We start from the raw sequence: 20,532 nt of genomic DNA on the forward strand, positions 1-20,532 counted from the left end.
CCAGACAAGGGAGAGAATAGGAATGCAGAAGGGATATGCTGGGCATGGGGTGCATAGGTGCACAGAGGAATGATGATGGATGAGGGGATATGAACACAGGGGAGATACTGAACAAGGAAATATAGGAAAACAGAGATGGGAGATGGATGATGGACATGAAGAAAGAAGAAATGTCAAATAGGAGACCCTGGCAAGTGAGTTAAGAGAAGACAGAGGGAAGCAGAAACCAGAGACTGGGACCAATATGATTTGAGAAAAAATGACCAGACAACAAAAAGGTATAAAAAAATATTTTATTTTCAATGTTGTGAATATAATATGTTGGATTTGGAATGTACATCTTGCCAAAGTTGATGGTAAACATGGCTGGGGTCCAGGACAGAAATCTAGGAAAGGACCCCAAAGTCCATTACCAGGCTGCTCCTTCAGCTTCCAGCATGCAGGCTTTCTCTGGCCAAGGAACCAAGCACAATTGCCCTAGTTGCATCCCCTAACACCATCCCTGGCATGTGCCATCTTTATATTTTGCACAGGAGCAAGTGCCTTTCTTTCTTGTTTCTCTGGTGGTGTACTACATGCAAGGTCTAGTTTCTTGGGGTTTCCGTTTAATTTATATTTCTAGAGTTTGTGGTCACTTATTCTGTATTTGGCATTTGTGTCTTGTGTGTGTGACTGAGGTATTCTGTTAGCATGAAGTTTCAATGTAGCATTCTGTAGTAATTTGGCTTGTTCAGCTTTCCTGATAAATGTATTTGTATTTTAGGGCCCTACTATAATATTTAAGGCACTTCTTTTTCATAGGTAGGATCTTTGTTTTTGGAAGTTAGTGTTGGCATGGTAGATTTGTTCTAGGTTCTGAGTGACTTTTGTTTTATAGATTTTTTAAAGTTAATTTATAATATGTCTGTAATTGAGATTACACTAGAAAAAATTTCTTTATATGATGAGTTTTATGGTGAATTGTCCTTGCTGTGCTCTGTATCCATTGTTGGTGGACGGCCAGGAGGTTCTCTGGATGCAGAATGTGTTTGGCTTCAATACCATATATGTGTTGGAGGACCATGGCTCAGTGGGGCTGAATAGTGCAGTCTATTGTACTTCCCTTAGCTCTCAATTGGCCTGCAGCCACTGAAGCCTGCACTGCAACCCTCATTGAAGTTATGGGGAGTGGGGTAGGGACAGAGCATGGGTGCATCAGGTTTGCTGTTTTTTTTCTTTTTCAAAAAAAAGTTGGCAACTCTAGTGCCCACCCATCCAACCTGTTGGCCCACCCAAAAATTGCCTTCTGGCTACGCCACTGGTGTCCCATGAATGATAAAACAGGCGCTAGTGCTTACTGCATCTTAAAAGGACTCCCTAGGTTGTAAGTCCTTTGTGGACAGGGAAATACTACTGTAACCTAAATGTAACTCACATTGAGCTATAAATTTAAAATCTGTGCACTAAATCTAGCTAACTTCACCAGGGAGGGTCTGTGTTAGAATAGACAAGAAATCAATAGCTCTCTGTGCCACACGCTCTCCAAGCTCACTAAATAAAGTTAGGCAAAAAAAAAAAACCCCAAACCCTTTATAGGCGTATACCATTCGAGTTAATAGATGGGGAGAGCAGGCGTGCAGTGTTACTCTCTGAGAATCATTCGTTCCGTTCGTGGGAATAAAAATAATAATAGCCTTCATATTACAATTTCATATTGTTTTCCCATCCTGGCCCCTCCTTGGAATTCCCCAACCCTTATCCCCCCCCACACACACACACACTTACTTGGGGGTTGCCCGTGTGACGTTTGTTTGTGTTGTTCCGGGTAGCGCGGGGGGCGAGTTCGGGTGGGTGTGGCTGTATTATAAGGTGCGGGTTTGCGGAAGTTCGTGGGATAGCTGTGAGTTCTAGTGATCAGCGATATTAGTAGTTCAATGGCTTATCATTACCAGGGTGTGGTGAGTGCCTTTCATTCTTACAACGCAAAGTAGCACCGGCGATCGCTAGCCTGGGTGCGTGTAGATTGTGCAGTCTCTGCAAAGCATGTTTCTTTCACAAAGCAATAGAAGTATTTTCTAGCAGATGATTCTTTAGGGAAAATAGTTAAGATTCTCGGGATCTCTCTTTTTTTCCGGATAGTTAGTTGGTTGGTTGATTTTCTTAGTTTTGTGGAATCGGGGTTAGTGAACCTGATTTTAATTATTCGTGCTGCACGGTATAGCAGCAGTGCAAGTATATTTTGTGTAAAAAAACACCTCGATGTACAGCAACAACCTTAGAAAATCATGGAATAACTAGCATGTTTTTTGGAAAGGCATCAACTTTGCTGAAGATATACTGACAAAATGGAAGCGGTACAAATGCAAACTTGTTAGGTGCCTTATCATCCATGTTTTACTGTTTCCATTCCATCCTAGAAGTATCAACATACAGAATTGCATGAGCAGCAGTGGTAATGATTCTTTATTGTTTATGAATGGACAGGTGACATAAGTGTTTAAGATGTAGGAGGAGTGGCCTAGTGATTAGGGTGGTGGACTTTGGTCCTGGGGAACTGAGGAACTGAGTTCGTTTCCCACTTCAGGCACAGGCAGCTCCTTGTGACTCTGGGCAAGTCACTTAACCCTCCATTGCCCCATGTAAGCCGCATTGAGCCTGCCATGAGTGGGAAAGCGCCGGGTACAAATGTAACAAAAAAAACCCCATGATATATATGGAGTTCCTAACTCCATGTCCTTAGTTCCTCTCACCCTCAGAGTTTGTTTTACAGCTCTAGTATAGCTCCTGTCCCCATTATCCAGCATCTTTTTCCACTTATAGTTCCTTTCTGCTTCTCCCAGTCGTTCACAGCAGCAAGCTCTGTTTTAGGCAGTAACCCTGCTTGATTCCTTTCATCTCTCCAGCCTCTTTATTTTAACATTTGTGCCCCTTTTTCCTTGGCCCCAGTGCAGTAAGCTGTGCTTAAGATTTTCCCAAACTAATCTTTTTTTTTTTTTTTTAATTACATTTGTACCTGGCGCTTTCCCACTCATGGCAGGCTCAATGCGGCTTACATGGGGCAATGGAGGGTTAAGTGACTTGCCCAGAGTCACAAGGACCTGCCTGTGCCTGAAGTGGGAATTGAACTCAGTTCCTCAGTTCCCCAGGACCAAAGTCCACCACCCTAACCACTAGGCCACTCCTCCAATTACTTATTGAAGAAGTAGGAATTTTGGCATTGGATATATAGTATTAGCACATACTTATTCTCATAGTTTGATTGGTGGGCATGGTGTAGTAGTGGAGTTTTTTTTCCCTCCTTACTTACAGTTGTTCAGTATCTTTCTGGGGATTGTCTACTATTCCAAAGCTATGATGCCTAAAAAGATGCAGTAATGGTATTCAAACAGTGAGTATGCAGGGCCGGTCCTAGGGTCTCTGGCCCCCCCCCCCCCCCCGTATCTCCTTTCTCTCTTCTCCCACCCTGCCCAGCGATTCTCCTTCGCCCCCATCCCCCTCCCATTTATGGCCACCTGCCCACCCTCTTCTCCCCCCAACATCCCCCTTTTTCTTCTTGCCACCCAGCATGGTTTAAGTCTTTAATTTACCTCTGTCCCAGCGGCCGCGTCATTTGAAAGCCCTGCCCGTCTCTAGCCTTCCTTTCCTTCATGAGTTTGTTCCCTCAGAGTCCCACCCTCGAGGAAATGACATCAGAAGGCGGGACTCTGCAGAATGAACTCACGAAGGGAGAGAAGGCTAGAGACGGGCAGGGCTTTCAAATGACGTGGTTGCTGGGACGGAGGTAAATTAAAGATTTAAACCCCAAGGGTGGCGCGGTATGGCGGCGCCCTTGAAGGCAGGCGCCCCCCTGCGGTGCTTACCCCGCTTACCGGGTTAGACCGGCCCTGTGAGTATGCATAGTGGCTCTGGCTATTTTTTAATTTTAAGATGGCTAATGTCCAAAATGTTTAGTGACTTATTAGGGCTTTACTTGGTCAAGGCCTGAACCCTACAACACAACTAAACCAATGCTCGTAATGGTCATAAAATAACTCTTCCTTTCTACGATTCCCCAACACGGCTGTCACACATGATCCTTATTCTACCACAAAATCACTTTGTGTTTGTTGATACTGGAATTGGTGAATGCCTTATGGTACTATGTAAGCCACATTGAGCCTGCAAATAGGTGGGAAAATGTGGAATACAAATGTAACAAATAAATAAATACAATTGTATCAATTGTATGGCTAAATATTCTGACCCATCTAACATCTCAGCTTGTGATTTGTTCTGTCTGCTTTCAACAACCTTGGGCTTCTGTAATCAACTTGTCAGTTTGTGGGGATTTTTTCTTTTTAAACTCCTGGAGGAATTATGCATACAATATTTAAAAATTCTGCAAACATCTCTATTCTACATTTATCAAAATACAATATAATTGCTGTCTTTGGTGTAGTAGTTAATACACAAAGGTACAAAATCTTTTAAAAACTTGGTACAGATTTTTCCCAATAATGCGCTATAAGGCTTCTGGCTTTTAGTGATTTCACTTTAGCAGGTGAGTCCTAGGGGAACTCCGAGCTGCAGGCAGAAGTATTGGTAGCTTCAGGAAGTCAACAGAGGTGTATTTGTTGGTACAAATGTCAGCAAATGAAAATGGGTGCTACCTTGAACTCTTGAACTCTGCAAATTGCCAAATGAAATCAAGAGACCTAACCTTAAACAGATCACTCCCCATGTACACACACACTCATTATTAGCCTGTTTCTAGCTCATATTTCCCATTCATGTACAGTCCCTTCTCCTAGTCTCTTCCCCAGCCCCTCTTAATATCCCAGCTGCCTTGAAATCCTGTGCTGTTCTCACTGTCATTCTTTGGACTGAAACTGAGCATCACTAGTCTTGAGAAGTTCTTACAGCGTATGCACAGTGAGCAGGCGGCACTGTCTGTAGCACTTCACGCCCATCTCTCTTTTATTTTTAGTCATTACTACAGTAGGTATTGATACATTTCATCACAACCAGAGATACAGACAGACTTTTGTACATAACACAAGGAGACTCCTGAGGAAGGCCAGTGGGCTGAAACACGGCCGTGTTGAGTCAAGGTGTAGTGCTGTTTAATAAATCTTCTAGACTACACAGCATCGTTGTCACCTTCGCGGTCTCCCGAGTGTGATTTGTTCTGCGACGTTCTTGTTCTTCTGTATTTTGCTCAGTCTCATAAAGGCAGCAGGACAATTTGGTTCCAGACAGATCACACTGCTGGAGCCGTGTGTTACAGGAAGAGGAAGGCACTTGGAATGTCCTTTTTTTTTTTTTTTTTTTGGTCAGGCTCCAGCACCTGCCAGCTGTGGAAATTCTACACAAATTTGCATTGGGAAGTTTTGCAGAATTAGAGTGAGCTAAAGGCTAAGAAGCTCGCTTTATACCTATGGTAGGAGTGAGGTTGAAATATTCAGTGATCCAAAATGTACCTGAAACCCAACCATGAAGTTCTTACAGGAAAAAAAGATGGTTTTGGAACGGGCTTCAGTCCCAGACTTGAATATATTGACAATCCTGTGGGAGACTTATAAAGTGTAGAACATAAAGATACCTAGAAATATTTCTGAGCTAGAAAAGTTCTGCAAGAAAGACTTAACTGACTACAGAAAATATCCAGAAGCTACTTTTGCCAAAGGAGGTTCTACAAGGTACAGACTGAAAGTGTGCACCTACCATATTCACTTTTCTGTGAATTAGCAGAAAGATGTTAGGTTTATAGAACTCTGTATCAGCTGTTCACTGACAGGTCTTTTTACTAAGGCATGCTGAAAAATGGCTTGTGGTAGTGTAGGCACGGGTTTTGGGCATGCGCCGATCCATTTTTTTAGCGTGCCTGTAAAAAAGGCCTTTTTTTTTTTTTGCCGAAAATGGACGTGCGGCAAAATCAAAATTGCCACTTGTCCTTTTTGGGTCTGAGACCTTACCACCAGCCATTGACCTAATAGTAAAGAATCCAGGCGGTAATGATCTACACGCGTCAAATGCCACTTGGCGTGCATCTGTTACGCGTGCCCCCAAAATAAATATTTTTCGGGTGCACGCCAAAAATTAAATTACCGCAAGAGCCACACAGTAGTCGGGTGGTAACTCCATATTGGCGCGCATAGACGCTTGCGTGGCTTAGTAAAAGGGCCCCTTAGGGATTACTTGAAACATACTTTTTGACCAGGAGTGCCTAACTGTTTGCACACACCTGTAGCAAATTGTTAAAGCAGCATCTTTTTACTAGACAAACATAATACATTGTTTGACTAGTTATTAGGAATTGTACTCCTTTTAAAGTTAAAACAAAATGTTTGAGAATACAGTCCTGACATTTATCCAAGTGCACTTAGTTGCCAGAAGTCGTCTCTCTAGGCGTCAGTTGAAAAGTTTTGAGGGACCTTGCACTTGGGATTTTTCCAGTTCAGCTCCTCTGATTTTTAGAAGTCTAAAAACCTATGTTGGTCTTGCAACAACAATATCGCCTCCTTATCTCGCAAGAGGTATGGATCCGGAGGATCACAGCGATCCTGATCTCCACTCTGAACTGTCCTTGAAACTAGTAATGTGGAAATTGCTGAGAGGCAGTCATTTTCAAATAAATGTTTGTCAGTGTGTGCACAATTGTAATTGTTTAGCTGGCAAAGCTGAAGCAGCCAAGGATTCCTCCACCACTGTAAAGAAACATACACTGGACAAGAGGAAGGGAAGGGGGTGCCTGTGACTTTTTTTTGTTGTTGTTAGGGTGTGGGGGGAGAGTGGCAATTCTTAAAATTGCATTCATTTTCCTTTGTTTCAATTTTAAGACCTTGAAAGAGGAAATTAAATGGTCCCCCTATTTTAATTCTTTGAGTGAATATATATATATAGCAGATCAGTATAACATCAAAAAATTTATTAATGATACTGTATACCAGAATAAAGCCTGACACAGGCCGTGTTTCGCCCAAAGGGGCTGCGTCAGGAGCTAAAAATAGACAAACATAAAATCATGAATATAAAATAATGTACAAACCAAAAACATAGGATGTCATACATCAAATTATTAAAATATATATAAATAATGAATATTCTAAAACACATATAATTAAGAGAAACATTCATCACGTCACTATACATACATTAACTCATTAGGTTTGGATGTGGGTATAGCAGACAGTTTTAAGTGAGATGGAATAGTTAACATGTTAGGAAGAATGGAATGTCCTCTGAGAAGAAAAGCTAAGCAGACTAGATAGTGGTGGTAGATTAATATATGAAACCTACTGTGTAGTGGAGAGAACCTTTAAAAGGAACCCTAAAACTAATGAGCCAGTGCTTGGAAGTGAAGAAGAGGGTTATGTGATCAAATTTCTTACTAAAGAGCAGTTTAATAGATGTATTTTGAACAGTCTTCCCATTGTCATTTGAGGCATGATGGAGAATTACAGTAATCAAGTTGAGAAATTACAAGAACATGAATAAAAATGGTACACAATGACGATGTGGCACACGGAGCAAAAAAGCACTTCTGGACATCGGAAATTCATAGATGAACGGAGATGTTTTTTGGTAATTATCCTACAAAATTTTCACTTGAGTCTTAAATGCTGCACACTGTTGCAGGTGGAAGAAGAGGAGGTGCTGTTGAATACCAGGAAAAGATGATAGTATGAAATATCAGTATTCAGTGTTAGCTCATTAACTAGCCTTTCCAGACATCTTATCTAACTTAGAAATAAACCATTTTATCCTCAAAGGCGTTGGAATTTGGAATGCAGAGACTTTCACTGTTCACTTTTCTGATAATAAACCTATTAGCTATGCTGTCCTGGACTGACTAAGAATCATAGTGGTTGTGTTTTTGGTCTGTGGGTGTTTTCTAGGAACTGTGGAACCCCTGGGATTGTGGCCCCAGTGTCCTTAGAAACTACCGGGGAATTAACTTGCAGGTGGGAGACTCGCCCAGGGGCCAGAGAAATCCAGTGAAGTGGGATTAAAGGTTTGCCAGTGTGGAGCACAGGTGCAGGCAGCCCTGAGCAGTGCTGGGAAAGACCCTTTAGGTGGCTGCAGGGTTAACACCAGATGGTGCTAGGCATTTCATGACAGCCTAATATAGGACCCTGAGAAACCTCCAGGACTATTGAAAGTATCTGAGATCAACAAAGACCTTCCTTCCCAATAATATTGGAACAAAGAATATACACCTCCAGAGAGAGATGGTGAGAGCTGCTGGTGAAGGATAGGATGGTTAACATGGTCAAAGACGGAAGATGTCTGGAAACTAAGAGCTTCTCTGTCCCTAAGTTTGTTAATATGGCTTTGAGACCAAGTAGGGTGCATTTAGTAGATCACTTATGCAGAAACCCATTTCTTAGGGGTGCTGGTGAGTGCATAAATGTGAATTCTTTCATCAGTGGCCAGAATCATTGATGTGTTAATTTATTTTTACTTTTTGTCCAATAGTATGGCAGCGCTCCAGGTGGACCTGGTCAAGCTCAGGACCCATGGTATGGATATTTTGTTTCAGTAGCTGGTCAGGTGAGTTACCTTTCTAAATATAAATAAATATGCCTAATTGTCAAGGTTTTAAAAGTCAAGATGACATGTAAAAACTGCTTTCCACTTCATAAGAGGTGTGGATGCACATATGCACGCAGAGTAACTTTGGGTTTTATTGAACCAAAGCATTATTTTTGACTTTTGATCCGTAATGAGCTTGGGGCTGATATTCAGACTGCAGGAGGGAGCCTGGCTAATTCCTGCAGTTGGTGGTGAGCCCAGATATTCAATGTCAGGCCATTTCCAATGACCAGTGTTGAATATGCGGTTTACTTTTAGCTGGTTTAAAGATAACTGGCTAAGTCGATATTCATAAACAGCCAGTTAAGTTTTTAAACTGGCCAAAGATATGCCAGCTGTTTACATGGGCTGATATGGCCGCTTACAATAGCCAGCTATACATTGAATATTAGGGAATAGCTGGCTATATTGGTGATATAGCCGGCTATCTCCTAGCTGCTAATTGGGAATAATCAGCAGAGGATAGCCGGCTATCCCTTGCTAAATATCGCCAGATAGCCAGCTAAGTGCCATTTAACCGGCCAGGTTCTATTCCTGGCTGGTTAAATGGCTTTGAATATTTGGGGGGGGGGGATCTTTTGTTCTCCCCTGAATGTATTTTACAGCATTTGGACTGCTGCTAAATCAAAGCTTGAAAAGTTTAAATCCTCCCCAAAGATGGGGTATTGTGCTCAAATATAGCACTGTGTATCCTCGTGTAGAAAAAAAAAATGAAAATTCAGCACCGTCTATGCCTCAAGAACTGGCCAGTCCAAGAGATATTTCAGCCATCATGAGACTAGCTCTGAATACTAGGCACTTCCACAGCAGTTCTTGATAAGCTGAGCAGATGTGAACCCAGAATAAATTGTTTGTTTGAAATTCTGTGGTGCTGTAGTAATAGTAAACATGCTTGACAGGATGGGAGATGGCTACATTCTTCAGCCCTGTACATTTAGGAGGATTCTTTGCTGTATACATGGGACCTAATAACAAAAAAATAAACATGTCAGGAGTTCTGTGAATACATCTGTTTATCATTGAAGATAAACTTTTTCTATAGATGAGGTGTGAGGTTTTTTCTTTATTTTTGTCAGTAAAGAGAGGTAACTTTTACAAGTTTCCTTAGCACCATATGACATGTCAACTAGCACGATTTTGCTGATGAGATCAAAAATATTAAAGGCCTCTTAGAACTGTTGCAGAAAGCAAGAAAATGTCTTAAGTGAGATGAGTTCTGCTTATCAGGAATTCAATCAGAGAACCTAACGAAAATTTTAAAGAAATACTAAGATGGATAGTTATACTGTAGAGCTGATTCCCAGCTGGACCTTTGTCCATTGTAATTGTTAGATCTTTTGAGGGGAACGTTAACACTAGATTTAATAGGTCTAGACAGTTTAAGGGAATTGAACCCCTCTTTAAAGTAGGCAAGCTTGGTTCTTACCAAGAAAGCAGCACTGAGCAGCAATCACCATGTTGTCAATCGGTGGAGCGTTTGGTCATTGTTCAAGTCCAGGAACATTTGGACATTGAAAGATTCCACTTAGTTATTAGCGTGGCTTTAGGAAAGATTGTGGCACAGTTTGGCAACCTTGCTAGAGGACTTAAAAACATTAGATAGTGATTAGGACTTCTTGATTGTTTGATCTGGTGGATTCCACACTGGAGGTAGACTTGGCCATCTAATGATAAAAGGGCAGTGTTAGACTGGTTTACTTCCTTTAATTATACTGAAAGGATCAAAATGGTGCAGTCGGCCTGTGAAGTCTTTGAGTTTCTCAAGACTTTCCAATCTCTTGGTTTTTAACACATTGGGAGGATGTTTAAGTTTCAATCTTGCACAATTGTTTTTATGTATACATAGATTGGGTTGTTCCTGCCTAGCTCTGATAGTAGAGAGGATAGGCTTTTCAAACTGTGTCTCTGGGTGACCAGAGAATTGGATCAAGGATGTGCAATAGATATAATATACTTAGATTTCAGCAAAGCCTTTGACGTTCCTCATTGGAGGCTCTTAAATAAACTTGACAGGCTGAACTTAAGACCAGCGTTGTGAACTGGATTAGGAACTGGTTGACAGATGCCAGAGGGTGGTGGTTAATGGAAATCACTCAGAGGAAGGAAAGGTCAGTAGTGGAGTACCTCAAGGATCGGTGGTGGGGTTGATTCTGCTTAGTATATTTGTGAGTGACATTGCCGAAGGGTTAGAAAGGTAAGGTTTGCCTTTTTTGTACGATACCAAGATTTGTAACAGAGTGGACACTCTGAAGGGAGTGGGAAAACTATGAAAAATGGTCTGCAAAAGTTAGAAGAATAATCGGCAATTAAAAGTCAATGCAAAGAAGTACAGAGCGATACACCTGGGGAGTAAAAATTAGGGAGTAGAAATCCAAGAGAGGCATATGTATTGGGTGGTGAGAGGCTGATATGCACTGACAGGGAGATGGACCTTGGGGTGATAGAATCTGATGATCTGAAGGTGACAAATCAGTGTGACAAGGCGATGGCTGTAGCCAGAAGGATGCTAGGCTATATAGAGAGGTGTAACCAGCAGAAGAAAGGTGTTGATGCCCCTGTACAAGTCGTTGGTGAGGCCCCATTTTGGAGGCCGTTTCTCACTAAAGATGTAAGAAGACTTGAAGCAGTCCAGAGGAAGGTGACAAAAATGTACATACATACAACCTAGAGGATAGACTGGAAGACCTGAATATATGTATACCCTAGAGGAGAGGAGGGACAAGAGAAGAGAAAATGGTATAATTAGAGGACAGGATTTGAGGTTGTGGGGTGGTAGACTGAGGAGTAATGTCAGAAAATTCTTTTTCACGGAGACGGTGGTTGATGCCTAGAATGTCCTCCCAAGGGAGCTGGTGGAGAAGAGAACTGTGGCGGAATTCATGGTGGCATGGTATGAACACAGGGGATCTCTAATTTAGAAAATGAGTGGTATAAAAAAACAAAGCTTAAAGGTTTGCAAATGTTTGCATGTCAAGTGGTGCTTAGTTGGCAACTCTGACTATATCAACTAAGACTGGTGCTAGGCTGGCTTGTACGGTCTGAGTCCGCATATAGCAATGCGGCTTAGAATGGTCTGTAGAGAGCGTCGACATACTTCAGCAATTTGGAACGTGAGGACAGTGCCGCGCATCCTTTTATGGTCTGTGTCCTGCAAATGACAAGATGGATTCGAATAGGCTTCAACAGCAACTCCTGTAGTTGGAACATAAGGATAGAGCCAGGCAGACTTTTATGGGCAATGTCCCTCCTGAAACAACAAAGACCGACCATGATCAGGTATATAATATCACGTTCGTTGTTGATTCAGTCTAGAATTGAGAATGAATGAGACTGTTGAGTGGATGGATCGCAGGTCTTACTTACTGTCACTTACTATGTTGTTATGTGTGAATGCCTGTATTGTCTGGATTGTGTCTGTATGTTTGACCATTTAGCTTTCTTGTTGGATTGGGTATATGTTTTTGAAACTGATCTTTGTAGTGGAGGAGTGGCCTAGTGGTTAGGGTGGTAGACTTAGGTCCTGAGGAACTGAGTTCAATTCCCACTTCAGGCACAGGCAGCTCCTTGTGACTCTGGGCAAGTCACTTAACCCTCCATTGCCCCATGTAAGCCTCATTAAACCTGCCATGAGTGGGAAGGCGCGGGGTACAAATGTAATAAAAAAAAAATGAGTTGGGAAAGAACAGATGAGCTTTATCTATTAAAATATCTGCAAATGGCATTTTTTTGTTTGTTTTATTACTTTTTAAAATATTTATTGTAAAAGGCTTTAATTTGCCTGCAACTAATGCAGTATATTAAATTTAATAAACAATTTGCTGATACCCAAATTTATGTCCCCAAAACTGAACCTGTTGCAGAAATTTTGTATTGTTGACAAATCTTTTGGTAAAGAGTTTGTGGAGGATACCTAGCCCAGAAAAAATTTTTTGTGGATTGGTGTATGGAACAGTCCCCACCTAAGTATGGCCATAAGGTAGGTCCTGTTAATGCTTCAAGCTGCACTAAGGCTTCTGGTTTGGGAGTCATAATAACGTCTGCAGTTAGGCTGGAGGAGCAAGTTAATGCAATCATGAAAAAACGTTCCCAGTCTGTCTGTTAATACTAAACTATACTTATCTTAGTCAGATCTAAGGTTGGTAATGCAGCTAGTGCTTGACTAATCCAATATAACTTTCTTGGACCAGCTTTTGGAATACAGTCTATGAAGCCATTCAGGAATGCTGTTTGGGAAGGGAATGGTGAAAATAGTGGGATTAGAAATGGGAGAACTTGTTTAATCCCCAGAAAACATGCAGTAGCATATATACTTGGGGCTTGTGTTGGTTACTGTAGTACGTCGCATTTGCCTTGTAAAAGTCTTTGTGATTTGTTGCTTTTCAGTATGAGGTTTGTTTGGCTGGGTCAGTCACCTTTAACACAACCAGCTTTCACCTTTGCTAAAGATTAATTGCAAGGTGAACAGTTGCTCATAAGTTTCTTGCCCTGTGGTAATTGCGTTTAATGGTTACCTCCCTGTAAGGAACTTCCCATAAACACACCTCTGTAACAAATGTTCAGCCACAGTAAGCAAAATGAAGTTAATGTTTGTTTACATGCGAACACTTACTTGGATGATTCAGAGCTTTCCTCCACCTGCAGTAGTCAGGCCATGAGTAAGGATAGGCCCAGAATCACTTTGCTTACTGTTGCCTGGTAACACTTTAAATCATTTCTTTCATAAAATAGCTGTTATAGATTCTTGTTTCCTTTGTCTTAGGTTTTTTGGAGATGTCCAATGTCCTAGATTGCTGCTGTTCAAATGAGGAATTGTATGCACTGTATTAATTGTGTTGGTAGGGAGTCATATTTTGCTGTTTGCACTGTCATCAAATCTAGACATTATGACAAAATAAGATTAAAAAACAAAGATTAAGACTCCTTTTCTGCTTTCCAAAGGATGGGCAAATAGATGCAGAGGAGCTGCAGCGATGTCTCACCCAGGCGGGGTTAGCTGGGGGATACAAACGTAAGTTAAACTTAATTAATAGAGAATGGTGGTGTGTATTGTGGCTGTATTGGCCCCTCCATATTATGCTGCTGTTTTCACTTTACTGCTTAGCTGTCTGAGAAATGTAGCATTCCTTGCTTGCCATTTGATGCACTTAATCCATTTATCTGAGATTTGGGAAAAAAAAAATTTTTTCAACCTTGTAAGAAAACAAAAATTCTCAAGAGAAAATGTTTAGTTTTGAATTTTGGAGCACTGAGAAGTAATAGATCAAATTAACTAGGAGCTTTACCATATACTTCCCACTTTGTGGACTGTTCAACTTAGCATTTCCAGATTTCTGAGATTTGGCATTTTAGAAACCTATTTTAATTTTCTATATCTATGAGAACCTTTAATATAAATCAGCCTCAAATCCTTTTGTCTAATATTTGTATTATAGGGTCCTTTACTAAGCTGCAGCAAACATTATGATCTGCCCAAGAAGTAAAATCTCTTCCCTCAAAGAATGTGTAATAGTGATAAACTTTGGAATGCTCTGCCTAAATCTTTCTCTCTATTTGGATGTTGACTGAAAACCTGGCTTTTCCAAAAATAATGTATGCTGTTTTAGTTTTACTGATGTGTGTGTGTGTGGGGGGGGGGTTCTTTTGTTTTTTTTTTAATCCAGTATGTTCAGATTTTCTATGGCGTTAATGTTAATACGATGTTTATTGTGATCTGCATTGACCTTAAATGGAATGTAACTGTTCTATGTTGAATTATTAGTGAGGGCCTCTCTTTTGTTAGCTTTTTTTTTTTTTTTTTTTTCTTATAGCAGTAATTGTAAAGTCTCTTCTGAGGAGCACCTGCTGGTCAGGTTTTCAAGATAATTCACACTTGCATGCAGATCTTTCATGCATATTGGGATGTGTCTATCCTGGAAATCTGAATGCTTGCTATAGCAAGGTGGTAGCTCTGTTGGTGCTTGCATATCTCCAGTATTGAGCAAATTTTGTGCACAGGGGGAGGTAACTTTTGGATTTAGTACCCACAATCCCTTTGAACAACTAGCTCCTATGCTCCAAAGGACATGTTTAGGATCCGCTGTTCCACAGGAAGTAATGGACTGCCCAAGTATTAATAATGGGCTTGAAGCAAAGTCAGATGATTTTTGTCATAACCATGTGCACATTTCTGTACCATAAACATGAACTGTTAACATGGGGTTCTCTTCCATATGTGTTTCAATGTCTGAATTGCTAAGATGTGACTATTCATATACGAGTTTAAATAAGCTTCTACTCTGAAGCATGAACGTGTTCGCTGTGCTGCCTATTTCACGGGCCTCCTGTCTTGGGCACCTAGGTATGCCGTAGCTAATCAAATCTTATAGAGTACTCCTTTAAAGCGAGTCTTGTCCTAGTGACAGTGTGAGTGGGTTGAATAATGTACATTGAATCCCATCAAATATTTACAGAGAAACTTCCTGGCACTTAGATCATAACATACATTGATATGTCCTCTGCATTTGATACTGTTTGAAATATTTTATTGCAGCTGCTTTGGACTATGGATGTGCAAGGCACTGTATATGACTGGCTTGCATCCTACTTGAAGAACAGACAGATGATTGTAAAATGGGTGGCTATAGTTTCTGCTACCTGTGAGATGAGTGCAGGGGTGCCTCAAAGGCCCACATTGTCAGCTATGTTTAATTGTATCTGCTGCCGCTATGTACAGTGTTGAGGATTTCGATGTGCATTTTTCTGGTTGTGCAAACTGTTACATTGTTTTGATATTTCTCAGTGGGTGAATGCACATGATTTCAATTTGAATCTTATCAAGATTTTTAGCGATGCCGTCAAAAAGGTGGGGGAGGACTGGAATGCATAATCCTGTTCAATTTCATGATGACTTTGGGAGCAATATTAGATTCACAGCTAAACTTTAATGCTTACATTTGCTAGAGTTCCGGGATGCTTTTATCAATTGCATGTGTTAAGGTGGATTGACAGTGATCTGGGCCCCGCCCCAATGCCACAGCTGCTGCCTCTCCTACACACCACAGCCCCCCAAGCCTCAGTAGGCCCTTCCCAGTCTTATCTTGAAGGGCCCTGGTGGTCCAGTGGTGGCTTCAGGAGCAGGAAAGAACCCCACTCTTTCTTGTTCACTACTGCTATTCTGTTTTCAAAATGGTGGCCGAGACTTCCCATGGTAGTCTTGGCAGCCATTTTGAAAATACAGCGGCACCGGGCAGAACAAAAGGCAGCAAAGAGTGTTCTTTCTTGCCATTCCCCATCCCCATTGCAGAAGCCACTAAACCACTAGCACCCTTCAAGATGGGGTGGGGGGGGGGGATTGTAGTATGCAGCAAGCAACTGGGCAGAGCTTCTGGGCCCTTGGGTACTGCCCGGTTGCCCGAATGGTCAGTCTGTCCTTGGTGTTAGATCAAACCCATGATTCCATCATTGGATTTTTGTGTGGTGGTATAACATCTTGTTCTGACTAGATTAGACTATTGTAACAGCTTGTATATGGGATTGTCTTCCTCTTTGCAGGCTTTGGAGTTCTGTTGCTGTGAGACTAATCATGGGATTGGGATGAATTAATCATGTGACTAGTTCAATGAAAGCTTTACATTGGCTCCTGATACAGTTCACACAGTACAACTTGACACATTTTTAATGCTCTGAAAGGAATTGTTCCAGACTATTTCTTGTAAATTAGCTTTACAACGTGCTCGTCCACTGGCGCAAAACAATGGCCCCTCATTCTGGAATAAATTTCCTGGTACTTTGTCTTTTGTCATCCTTTTGATGTATTTAAAAGGAATTTTAAAATTTACCTATTTGCTTTGGCGTACACCTGATGGAGTGGCTAGCTGATGATAACAAATTTTATTGTCTTATTTGATATTGTCTGTATTTTCTCTGCTGATTTTTATGGGTTTTTTTAAATTGTTACCCACTTAATTGTAAACAGGATACGAATAAGATTAATTCCTGGACCTCTTTAACTTCCATGGTCTAAAGTCTGGTAGCAAGTAAATCTGTTACCACCCTCAAACCAGCCAGAAAATATTTGAAAAATTATTAAGCTCGTGGATAGCATCCCAGAGTACCTCTGAAGTATCAGTGGTAGGTCTCTTGATTTTTCTCTAAACTACAAACCAGAAACATCTCCCACAGCATTTCCATAGGGTCTGTCAGTTGTGCAGAGATGCCCAGCAATCATCCCTGCTTCACTTGTTCTCCTTCCTTAGAAAAGAACACCACAAGAGGGAGAGGAGAGCTAAGTACCTCATTCTTGAAGTTCACTGCTCCCCCTCTGCTGAACATTTCTGGGGTAATAAGGCACCAGAGTAGACCCTTCAAAACTGTTGCCAATCAGTTCCACCAGACCAGCAGCAGAAGTAACACCACTGTAAACTCCTGATGCTCAAAATACCTCAAGGGTAGTCTGCTACATGCCAGAGGTTGATAGCTGCAGGAGAACAAGCCCAAATCTTCCCTTCCTCTTGCCTATACCAAAGGCAAGCAAGACAGCACTCAGCACACTAAAATGCTGAGGACCTGAGAGCTGCAGTAAGTGACAACTAAGGGCCATGGAACCCATTTTTAAAATCATCTTTCAGAGAAGGTATGCCATGTAAAAAGTTGTGTGCATTAAGGGATCGGGTTTCAAAGGATTTAGCAGGGCAATTCTATAAATGGGCAACTAATGTGAGTGTATTCTGTAAAGGAAAGTAGGTGCCTACTAGCATAATCGCTTGTATGTGCATATGCACTTAAGCATGAACATTTAAACCAGCTATAGAGCTGATGTGAATGTGTGCAGCTAGATTCTGGTGGTATGTGCAACTTAGATTGTTTTGTAAATTACATACACAAGGGTGAGCCCCTTCCTATGCTCTGCCCGGTCACTGACCACCTGTGAAATATTCCCCTTGTAAGATATGCATGTATTTACAGAATAGTTCTTGAAATTTTGGCAGTAAGGTACTTATTTGCCCACCTCTTTATAGCCCACAAATGTGTTTAAATATTGGCTGAAGCAGCCTTTCAAAGCCCTGCCCCCTTTTTTTACAAAAATCTCCAAAACCCCAGTAGGATCTCAGAACAGCCATAGAAACAGGCCTATATTCCTGTCAATTCCTACATTCTGTTTACAAAATGGCACATATGATCGCTGAGGGTGGGAAGCTGCCTTAGTCCTCTCACGCTGCTTCGGGATTATCCAGCCAGTTTTGTTGCACTTTATCCCTCTCCCAGTTGGACTCTTCTTGCTAATGTTAGGTGCCATTTTATCCCTATTTAAGAGCTTTGGTGTATTCTTATGCTGCTTTGTTTCTCCCCAAGACCTTGGGGTTTCATTCCATTCTTTGTGGTGCTGTGGCTTGAGTCTTCATGTCACTGTTCATGTCCTTTGCCCCTCTTTTGGTGCTGTGGGGTCTTCATGCCTCTTCTAATGGCTTGTATTGCGTTGACTCTGTTATGGATACCTATCAATAAGTATTAAAACAGTTTTTAGTGAAAATAAATGGAGAAACATCACTGTTAAACAAGAAAATTGTCCCCTTGACTTTAATGGAAACAGATGAAATGAGGGGGATGAATTAGTCAACAGCGAAAAACAAACTGAAGCTAAACAATAAAGTTTTCCTATGCACATTCTTAGAGCATACATTGCCTTGTCTAAAATAGACAATAAGCTTCTATTTGCCTTTCCTGCCTAGGAGCCCCTGTTATAAAATCCCCCCCCCCCCCCCCCCCCACTTGTTCAGAAAATGCCTTAGTTACCCAATTGGATATTTCTGAAACTTGACCTCTTGTTTGTCCTGCTTTTCAGGTTAGATATCTAGCAGCTGGTTTGTGTAATGTTCTCCGCACCAGTAATCCTGAAAGCTCTGTTGGTACTAAGTATACTGAGGAACAAAATTTGAATATTTCCTTGGTTACAATGGAGTCACTTGTGGGAGAAGTCTGCAAGTGATCTTCTTGCTATGTTTCCTTTCTTAGAGTAGAACTTCATGCCTATCCTATATAATAATTCTCACCTCCAACGTTCTAATCTTGCTGCCTGTGTCCGTGGCTCCTTCGGAGTTGCTGAGCTAGGCTCCGTAGTCAGGATGATGTCACCGTTGCAATTATGCTGTGAACTTCAGAACCAGCGAAAAAAGAAAAAAAAAACATTCCATGCCTCACAGCTGATCCGTGTCTAGCGACCCTCCTCTCTCCCCTGCCCCCACCCCTGCAGCCACCCATGTCCAGCGACCCTGCCCTCTCACCTGCCTCCCTTCCAGCCACCCAGGTTGTGTAGCGAATTCTTCGGGGCAGGCAGGAAAGATCCCTGGTCCTGCCTTCCCGGCGCTGATCCTCCCCCGCTGCCGGATTGCTGTTAAAAATGGCCGCCGACACTTACAAGGGTGGCCTCCATGACTACAGCAGAAGTCTCGCGAGTCCGCCATTGGAAGTCTTGGCGGCCATTTTGAACAACGATCCGGCAGCGGGGGAGGGTCAGCGCCAGCAGCGGGCAGGCAGGACCGGGGATCTTTCCTGCCTGCCCCGAAGAATTCGCTACACAACCTGGGTGGCTGGAAGGGAGGCAGGTGAGAGAGCAGGGTCGCTGGACATGGGTGGCTGCAGGGGGGGGGACAGGGGAGAGAGGAGGGTCGCTAGACATGGGTGGCAGCAGGGGGGGCAGGGGAGAGAGGAGGGTCGCTGGACATGGGTGGCTGGAGGGGGGCAGGAGAGGGTGAGGGGGGTCCTGAGACCAGAGAGGTGGGGGTGGAAGGGGGCCCTCAGACCATAAAGGGGGGGAGGGGTCCTGAGAGAGGGGGGGTGGGGGCACACACTCACTCTGTCTCTCACATACACTCTCTCTGACACACTCTCTGTGTATCACATTCTATCTCTCTGTCACACACACAGAGTCTCACACACACAGACACTCTGTCTCTCACACACACTCTCTCTCACACAAACACACACACACTCTGTCTCTCTCTCTCTCTGACACACACACTCCATCTCTCACACACTCTCTCTCTCAAACATACAGTCCGAGGAAAACCTTGCTAGCGCCCGTTTCATTTCTGACAAACGGGCCTTTTTTACTAGTATTTAATAAATAAGTTATTCTGTTTATGTTCAAAGATGATTGAAGGGTTAGGTAACATAAATTAGAAATCACCTTTGAAATAAATAGCTGGTGCAGAAACTGTGAGGGTAGCATTGAGCCTACAGGGATCAGCAAATTCTAATGCCAGCTGCTATGAGTTAAAATAAATTTCTGATCTTCAGTGGCAGTATCCAGTTAGTGACTGCTGTTGTAATGTCAATATCAGCCAGTCTGCTTACGCCTAAGACGGAAAAAAGGCTAAGTTATTCAGCCACTTATCCAGATAGTGGTGCTGCAAATGCAAATATCTGCCAGCTCTGCCCATGGACCGTACTGGCATTATCCAGATAGCGTCATGATGGTCAGAAGAAATATTCAGATGCACTACCCAGACAGTGCCATTGATTATTAGGCTTATCAGGACTTAATATGATTAGCAGGTCCTGCTAATTGAATAATCCCCTTGTGTGTATAGGAAATAGAATGAGAATGAGATTTCCTATTCATTAGTATTATTGGTGGGTATTGTTTGACACTAAGGGGACAATTCTATAACTGAGCACCTACATTTAGGTGTTCTGTGTCTGTGCAGTAGGAGCATATTCTATAATGGAACCTAGGTTCAGTTATTGACTACTGTAACTTGGTATTGGTGCACCTAACATATAGGAACCTGCTAGAGTTGTATGGGGTCAGAAAGTTCTCCCGTACCCACCAGTACTCATTAAGTTCCATTCCATCCCTACCCATCCCCACAATTGTTGTCATCCATTCCCACCTGTACCCATAAGAGTTGACACTATTACTTACTTGTAGGCCTGTTTCTTCCCAACCCTAACAGTCTCCCGTGGTTTTTTGGATGCTATTCACTATTCAGTGAGTGTTCC

The 20,532-nt window shown here is 42.1% G+C and overlaps 1 protein-coding gene across 1 annotated transcript in view; it reads left to right on the forward strand.

The window, feature by feature from the left end:
- The first annotated feature begins 1,829 nt into the window (after positions 1-1,829).
- SRI (sorcin) overlaps positions 1,830-20,532 on the forward strand; it is a 46,640-nt gene continuing 27,937 nt past the window's right edge. The window contains exons 1-3 of the mRNA XM_030200034.1: positions 1,830-1,937; positions 8,437-8,511; positions 13,492-13,561. Coding sequence (XP_030055894.1) covers positions 1,914-1,937; positions 8,437-8,511; positions 13,492-13,561 — 169 coding nt within the window. The 5' untranslated portion in view covers positions 1,830-1,913. The remainder of the gene's footprint in view (positions 1,938-8,436; positions 8,512-13,491; positions 13,562-20,532) is intronic.

The sequence above is a fragment of the Microcaecilia unicolor genome, chromosome 1, assembly GCF_901765095.1.
Source record: "Microcaecilia unicolor chromosome 1, aMicUni1.1, whole genome shotgun sequence".
Lineage (NCBI taxonomy): Eukaryota > Metazoa > Chordata > Amphibia > Gymnophiona > Siphonopidae > Microcaecilia > Microcaecilia unicolor.